The sequence below is a fragment of the Opisthorchis viverrini genome (genome assembly GCF_000715545.1).
Source record: "Opisthorchis viverrini unplaced genomic scaffold opera_v5_262, whole genome shotgun sequence".
Classification (NCBI taxonomy): domain Eukaryota; kingdom Metazoa; phylum Platyhelminthes; class Trematoda; order Opisthorchiida; family Opisthorchiidae; genus Opisthorchis; species Opisthorchis viverrini.
Window position 1 is genome coordinate 432427 of NW_008751916.1, and position 9093 is coordinate 441519.

The following is a 9093-nucleotide window of genomic DNA, read 5'->3' on the forward strand; positions in this document are numbered from 1 at the left end:
ACGGTCAGTCCTAGAGCTGGGACCTGCGGAGAAAGTATTCGAATTCGGGTGGGGGAGGGTGGAAGAAGAAAAACGTGAAAGTGTAAGGAAGGAGGCGTCAGCAGTAGCATGTTTTCGCTTACCCGCCCTGCTGTATGCAGCAAGTAAGGCGACCACGCGACGGCCGATGTGGCATGAGTTTATTTGTGTATGTGCAGTTCATGGTTGTACGTGGGCTGGGATACTGCCAGTGCGCCCACACTTAGACAGGAGGACGATTAGGGTCCTCAACCAAAGCCTTTGGCTGAAAAGCCTAACCGCAAGGCAGCGGTGCTCGGCTGGAAATGCAAGTACATTACCTTTTCTACGGAACAGGTCGCCATACATGTTCTAACCCCCGACCTGGAGGGCCAGGAGACTGTGTTCGTCGGACCTCTAGCCATGGACCAACCTGGTATGAGAGACTCTGTGAGCATCGTGCGGACACTCCCCAATATAGCTCGATGGGTCACCGAGATACACAAACCGCCACACCACGGTAAGGTCCAGTCTCTTCGTGACGGAATGGGAGAACAGCACATATGCGACTCACAAACCCTTCTGACTAGACTCATACGCGCACTGGATGGTACCGGCATCTGATACGCTTGTTGACCGAGACCAGCCACACTGTTCTTCGAAGTGTTCGGCCTATCATTCCAGTAGGCATTTTGGCCTTTTTCACTTATCGTTTCACTGACCATCGCTTTCATAGGGCCAGTCGATAGTATCAGTCGGTATGAGGCATTTCTGTTTCCGGTAACAAAATCCTCACGAGCTTTCGGGCTTTCCTTAGACTCTTCACTATTTAGCGTTTGAGGTAGGGTCACCTGGCTATTCGTTCATTTTGAGGAGATTTGGGAAATTTTCAATCAATATTTCGTCGTGTTAGTCAAGTCTGTACAAGAAACCCGAACATTGCACAGCTGTTCCATTCCTACCGGAAATCACTTGTCTTTGACGTTCCTTTCGAAGGAACTCTAGTATGAACATTGATAAATTGTAACTAAAAAACCTATAACTACGCGCAAAAGTGCGGGTGCAACGTGTACGTTCATAAAAGTGTCAGGGTTACCATTCTGATTTAAGGCAGCGCTGACCAGAAATCCCAATTAATTGTAAGAGCAATCATGACGGACACTTACTATCAAGGGATTCCACGTTGTCAGTGAAGCCAATGTATACTGAAAAGCCTAGAAGCATTGCAAAGCAGTGCGCATCTCACGAAACTTGCAGTATCGAACGCGCTGCCCTCCGGCCAGTGGTTGGAGACGAGCGGCTGACCAGCAGTGTGATAACCTCTAACTTAGACCAGAAACCCATTAATCCCACACGCGGAGGGTGTTACAATGACGGTATTTAAAGGCATTTAAATTCGTGATCATAGTTGTCGAGTGAGTTGGTGCGACTTTAGCCAATGATGGGCCAACATCCGTATCAAGACTGTCCTGTCAGATCCAACCGATGAACACCCGAGCACAATGGGCAATTCCAAGTAAGGTTTGCATTTAGCGGCAAGTTGATCCAAATGAACACCCTGCACTCGGTGTAAACCCGAGAGAACAGGACTGGAGGATGAACGATAGGGGACAGTTCTAGAGCCACCAGTACCCCTAGATGGTGGCGTAGGATTGATTACTCCAGTCAGTACAGCTGGACAGCTGAGACNGGGTCGCCGAGATACACAAACCGCCACACCACGGTAAGGTCCAGTCTCTTCGTGACGGAATGGGAGAACAGCACATATGCGACTCACAAACCCTTCCGACTAGACTCATACGCGCACTGGATGGTACCGGCATCTGATGCGCTTGTTGACCGAGACCAGCCACACTGTTTTTCGAAGTGTTCGGCCTATCATTCCAGTAGGCATTTTGGCCTTTTTCACTTATCGTTTCACTGACCATCGCTTTCATAGGGCCAGTCGATAGTATCAGTCGGTATGAGGCATTTCTGTTTCCGGTAACAAAATCCTCACGAGCTTTCTTTCGGGCTTTAGACTCTTCACTATTTAGCGTTTGAGGTAGGGTCACCTGGCTATTCGTTCATTTTGAGGAGATTTGGGAAATTTTCAATCAATATTTCGTCGTGTTAGTCAAGTCTGTACAAGAAACCCGAACATTGCACAGCTGTTCCATTCCTACCGGAAATCACTTGTCTTTGACGTTCCTTTCGAAGGAACTCTAGTATGAACATTGATAAATTGTAACTAAAAAACCTATAACTACGCGCAAAAGTGCGGGTGCAACGTGTACGTTCATAAAAGTGTCAGGGTTACCATTCTGATTTAAGGCAGCGCTGACCAGAAATCCCAATTAATTGTAAGAGCAATCATGACGGACACTTACTATCAAGGGATTCCACGTTGTCAGTGAAGCCAATGTATACTGAAAAGCCTAGAAGCATTGCAAAGCAGTGCGCATCTCACGAAACTTGCAGTATCGAACGCGCTGCCCTCCGGCCAGTGGTTGGAGACGAGCGGCTGACCAGCAGTGTGATAACCTCTAACTTAGACCAGAAACCCATTAATCCCACACGCGGAGGGTGTTACAATGACGGTATTTAAAGGCATTTAAATTCGTGATCATAGTTGTCGAGTGAGTTGGTGCGACTTTAGCCAATGATGGGCCAACATCCGTATCAAGACTGTCCTGTCAGATCCAACCGATGAACACCCGAGCACAATGGGCAATTCCAAGTAAGGTTTGCATTTAGCGGCAAGTTGATCCAAATGAACACCCTGCACTCGGTGTAAACCCGAGAGAACAGGACTGGAGGATGAACGATAGGGGACAGTTCTAGAGCCACCAGTACCCCTAGATGGTGGCGTAGGATTGATTACTCCAGTCAGTACAGCTGGACAGCTGAGACCCACAACGTAAGTAGCATTTACGAGACGCGCCCGATGCATACATATGGCTAGTCAGTATTCGGCAATAATCACCGATATTCACTTCTGGCGCTGTTATAAAGCTAAAACTGCGGAATTTAGGTGGGCCGTTGTACGTGCACGGAAGAAACAAATATAAATGTACAAAACAATAAAATACGATGAAATACAATGGAGCAAATTACAACACATAGTAAAGAGATGTGAGATCCCACAGACAATTCAACCATCCAATCAAGGGGCATTAAGTGACTGGGTTTAGGTTGAAAATAACAAATACGGAATAAGAAATCGCTAGTCGAATACGATGGAAAGACTGCACTTACACGATCAGTTTGAAGAAAGCGAACCGCAGAAGCTCTTGGGATGCAACGGCCACAAATAGACTGAGAGCGAGATTACTGAGTACCGAACTGAAGGCGAGCCAACAAAGCGAGGTCAGGAGTAGTGATAACAACCAGAAGAATCCCCTGGAAAAAAAACGGTAAATTGAAGGGGTTCGATCAGCAGAAAATGTAGGGGCAATAAAAAGGGCCTAGGTCCGAGAATCTGCAAAAAAACAGCTAGAATTATTTGGGCTTAGAATCAAGAAGAAGACCACAAGATATGTACATCGTGTAATGCGAGCACACAAGTGGTCTTTGCATTCTGGTGTCCACTCTATACGCTGCACACTGATCTGTTGTTTTTAAATAGTTTGCAGGGCTGAGATGGAAATAAACATTCAAACAATGAAAAAGAAAGGGAGATGACCGGTCATATGGATCAAGGGATATCTAATGGTTCTTCACATAGTCCGGAATAAACACCCCTTCGATCTACCGTTAATAGCCACGCAAGATTGACTCTCCAAAGCTATTTATTCTAGGGTATTTATCATTCTTCTCCTTCTACACTGCTCATTCACTCGGTCTATTTGAGGCTGGGTGGGAAACGATGGAGAAATTCATTGAACCTGAACAGGCTGGACAGTGGTTGGATTCGATCGAGAAAGCTTCAAAATAACTGATGGATTTTATACCAGACAGGAATGATGTAAAACAGACTTTCCATTAAACAGAAGTTCCGCCATAGAATAGCGAATTCACTTCCTTCCAAAGAGTGTGAAATTGTGGTCAACACTGTCTCAATCCGGTCGAAATTCCGCCTGCTTCTCAAGAGACAAGGTTTCGCGTTCCACCGCAAGACGACGAAGGATCAGAGGACCCAGAAGCCTTATTACAACAGAAGTCAAACTAACACTTCCTTGGTTACTGTATACACTGCTAGGGCCCTTTTAAAAAATGGGCAATACTATTGATTCACTCCAGCTGTCTGGGTGTTATTTTTCATCCAGATAGACATAAATAGATTAGACAGGCACTGGTTGAGAAACCCAGCACCATCCTTGAACAGAGCAGGTGGAGAGGCGTCAGTACCAGCGGCACGATGACGCTTGAGTAAAGATATACACTCGGACAATTCTGACTTTGAAAACGGCTCCATGTTCACAGTCCGCCCTTCTATTAAAGACATGCAGCCCCGATTTGAAGAACCAGGTGGCCAACTGAATTGTTGTTCGAAACACTGCGCCCACCGGTCCGAACATTCTGCTTTCAATTCAATTCAAACAATTTATCAGCTACAAACCGTGTGCCATAGACACATTGGTCCCAGCTGCTACAGTTTCGATCACCGGGAAACTGGAACAGACAACCAAGCCTTGGAGGCGAAGGCATGTTCCACTTGTTCAGAAACTGGGTAGCCACGGATTGAAGGCGATAGCTTTGATGCACAATCGTCACTGACTGTGCGATCGGGCCATTTCCACCAATGTCATTAAACACTGATGATCTGAGTCCCCATCCAGGGAGGCGACAGTTGCCCACCCGACTTAGTTTACCGGTTAGTGTCTTCGTACTTGATTGCCACAGTCCACCTCTCGGTCGCTTCCATACAGGACTGGGAGAAAAGAGCTCTGTGAGGCAGACGGTCTTCTGGCATGCGGAATACATGCCCTAACCAGCGCAACCTGTGAAGCGTGAGTAATTCATCTGTCGCAGGAGAGTTCCTTTTTCCTAAGACCATCTGGCGTACGTCCGCATTACTATCCGATGTTCCCACCAGACCTGAGCAATGCTGCGGAGGCACCGATGATCAAACACTGATATCTTTCGCATATCCTCTGCGCGTAGGGGCCACGTTTCTGATCCATAAAACAGTATGGATCGCGCAACGCAGTTTAAACTCTTCCCTTGACAGATAAGCTCATGTCACTTCGACGCCATAGACAAAAGCTGTCCTTGCCTTTCCGATTCGAGAACCAATCTCACTTCCAGCCAGTCCACCGGAACTTATACATTTACCCAGGTTAACAAATTTATCTACCACATCGATTGGCTCACCCACAAGCATAAGGTGCGGGTTTGATCCCACCCAGTCTTGTAGCAGCAGTTTACACTTTGCAGGTGTGAACTGCATGCCAAATCGTGCGGCAGAAATATTTAGGTTATTTAGAATCGTTTGCATTTGGGAAGGATCTGAACCAAGGATAGCCATATCGTCAGCATACTTCATGTATATGAGGGAACGTCTCGGGAGCATTTCGACTCACGAGGTTTCAGAGGCAGGCAGAGAAATTTTAAGCAGCATATCAATAACAAAGCTAAAGAGTAAAAGGGAAAAGCCTTGTCATACACCAATGGACGTGGTGAAATCAGGCGAGAACTTCCCGTATACTCGTACACACCAACAGGAATTAGCATACAGTGCCCTCGTAAGGGAGAGAATTTTGGAAGGGACACCTTTGATCGCCAGACACTGCCAAAGTTGCTGACGATCGACAGAATCAAAAGCAGTTTTCGAGTCCAGAAAAACAATCAACATGGGGCGTTTGAAGGAGTGGCGTTATTCAAGAATTTGTCTCAAGGAAAAGATATGGTCGATGCATCCTCGACCAGGGCGAAACCCAGCTTGATTCTCACGAATCTGTCTCTCCCGATAATCCATCAACCTGCGGAAAATAATGCCAGAGAGCACTTAGATGCTATGGATACCAACGTCCTGCTTTGCAGGGAGTCATTTAAGTCCCTGATAATTTCTCTGACAAGAGGCTTCCGAGGGCTAGCCCAACGAATCAAGTGGAAGAGCTTGCGGACGTTTCCAGCATTTTTTGCATCTTCCATTTTCCCGGCCCTTCGGGTCCACCACTCTTCTCGGTCTGCACGGAAACTCAGTTTCAGCTAGATTCCGATGATTTGTCAGGTGGAGTTGTGGTTGCGGCCGGGCCTCCAGGAGAACCACAGTCCTACCAGAGATCCAATGTTTGGGTGAGACTGGCAGAGTTGTACCGCAAACAGAAGTTCCGACCCTGAATGGCGCTTTGCACGTTTTCCTGCTTCAGTATGCGAACACTAAAGACAGTTAAGTAGGTTGGTTGGCTTTCAGGGTTTTAAATCAGACTCTGAAGTGTTTTTGCTTGTTGCTATTACTGTTGCGTACAGAAGCTGCAGTTGAGTGTGAGGACGAGCGAAACGGCCAGTCTTAGTGCTGAAGCCTGCTGGGAGAGTATTCAAATTTAGGTGGGGTAAAGTAGAAGAAGAATAATGTGGAAGTGTAAGAGGAGAGGCATCAGCAGTAGCATTTTTTTTCGCTTACCCACCCTGATTTATGCAGTAAGACGACCGGGCTGATAGCAACACCTGATGGTCGATGCGGTATGAGAGTTTTGCTGGTTGTAAATGTCATGGTTGTAAGTGGGATGGGATACTGCCAGGGCGTCCACACCTATACAAAAGGACAAGTATGATCCTCAAATAAAGTTTTTGGCTCTAAGGCCTGATCGCAAGGCAGCAGTGTTTGGCGGCAGATTCAAATGCATTACCATTTTTTTATGCAACAAGTCATACTGCCAGTCCACGCCTATACAAAAGGACAAGTATGATCCTCAAATAAAGTTTTTGGCTCTAAGGCCTGATCGCAAGGCAGCAGTGTTTGGCGGCAGATTCAAATGCATTACCATTTTTTTATGCAACAAGTCGCCAAACATGCTCTAACCCCAACTCAAAGGGCCAGGAGAACGTGTTGACAAGGCCTCTGGCCATTGACCAAACTGGTATGCAAGACTCTGAGTGTCTCACGGTCACTACCCGATATAGCTCAATGGGTCATGGAGGCACACAAACCGTCACACCAAAGTAAGGTCCCGTCTCTTCGTGAGGGGCCAGTGTTATTACCAATTAGCGAGTCAAGTTTGGAGGTCCCCATTCAACTCGGCAGTAGTTGTCAGGCCGGCTGAGTTTGCTGATTAGTATTTCCGCATTTCGTCACTAACCGTACACTGTTCACCTCTGGGTCGCTTCCAATCGACTGAATTCAATCAATTTCTAAATACGCTGGAAGTGGAAGTGTCGATGATGATGATGATGACTGTTAGTTTCCATGCGCTTCGAGCCTACAAATAAGGCGAATAGAAAGTTGTAAGGATAAAAACAGAAAACCAAAAGTAGGGGTTATCATGTGATAAAAGACTCACCCTGCAGTGAGAACAATTACTTTGAGTGGGTCGCAGGAAACAGTTAAGATAAACAGCGAGACACAGGGGCCAAGGCCAACAAGGGCACATCCAAAGCCACCCAGTAAGGTCATCAGACCACAACCTCGTTTGGCGACGCCCAATCACTGAAAAGAAGACAAGAGCTAGGGGTAGAAAAAGGGTTGTTACGAATCACGCTTACGTTAATAGGCCGTATACAGTTATATCGCTAAGAGACGTGGCTATTGTTATTGTTATTGTAAACAGTAGAACGGAAATATTTTCTGGGCCTTATCAACTTGTCTTGGAATCGGACAATGCATCATTGACAAGCAATGAGTGTAACCCAGTTTCAAACTCAAGTCAATTCAACCTAGTCGGTCGATCGATGTGGTCACAGAGAACTGACTTCGAATGAGTTAACATTTCACGCGCCTCACTGGAAAGTATGATCGTCGGTCTGTGACTGTTTTCATTTGGTGAGATGGCCCAAGTGGTAAGAGCGCGAATTTAGTGACCGCAAAGTCCGCGGTTCGAATCCGACCTCTGCCTCTCGACTTCCCCTGTCTAGGCTTGGGAAACCTGGCAGTATCCCAGCCTTCGTGCAACATTCGGGTGGCATGGCAGTTGGGCACCGAAAGGTTGCTACAGCTGAACGAATCACACCAAAATCCACTATCTTCTAAGAGTTCTTTTGAGACCGAGGATGATAATTCCGTGAGATAACCGCTCAAAATTAATGGATGAATTACCTAGACTGATACCTGTGCTTTTGTCAGCGCTTTCCGTGTGCTTGTTTATCACCCTGCTTCAAGAAGTAAGTTCTTGTGAGCTGCAGCATTCGAGTCCGTGTTGGCCTTCTTTGAGGTTCCAGAGGGGAACCCAAAGATAAAACAATTGGTGATAATAGTGACCTAATGAAAGATGGTACTTATCCCACGTTAGGATGTCTAATGCTAAGGCTGAACTGTCGTAGAGTGGTTTACTTACCAGCACAACGGGAAACTGCCTCTCAAAGCTCCATGTAATCTCAATTACGCTATTCCCTGACGGCGAACTACGCCGTTCGAAACCTTGTCATAAGTACTCAATTAATCATGGATGCTGACATGACCCCCGGCCACCAAATAATCGAGACACCCTACATCTTGTAGCAACGTTAAGAATCCGTGCCATCCGGAAGCAGTTGACGGTCAGCAAGCAAATGTCGATTGTATGCCCTTTTCGGTACAAGTAGTATAGAGGCCGTGTGACTACTCGAAGGCGATTCCATGGGATACGCCGCACGAAGACCCAGGATTCGGTAAGCAGGGGTCAGGAAGATTATTTTTCAGAAGTTGGGCTGCTCGGAAAAAAAGCCAACTCCCTCGATTATTTCACCCTTGAGATGAAGGCTGAATTTAGATCTAGTAGGCCCATAGCTGCAGGTTCTGACAATGACGCGTTTATTCCATAAAGATTGTGTCTAACTAGAATATGTACGGAGGCGCACTGAAATTCAGTATTAGTGTCGCTTGGATATTAACGTATGAAATTCAAAACCCTTCCCAATCAAACGAATGCTATGTGGTTCAGTGTTCGTACATAGTTCTCTCTTGTTAACATGTTACGGAGCGAAAATATGGAGTCCAATAACAATTCCGTCCACATCTTCTTATTGCCTAAATACACA

At 46.4% G+C, this 9093-nt stretch overlaps 1 protein-coding gene across 1 annotated transcript in view; it reads right to left on the reverse strand.

Annotated features, from left to right (window-relative positions):
* Positions 1-7565, reverse strand: part of T265_09162 (hypothetical protein) — a gene marked incomplete at both ends in the record, with an annotated part of 18743 nt that extends 11178 nt beyond the window's left edge. The window contains 2 exons of the mRNA XM_009175168.1: positions 3235-3378; positions 7422-7565. Of these exons, the coding sequence (XP_009173432.1) occupies positions 3235-3378; positions 7422-7534 (257 nt within the window). The remainder of the gene's footprint in view (positions 1-3234; positions 3379-7421) is intronic.
* Between the last annotated feature and the right edge of the window lie 1528 nt (positions 7566-9093).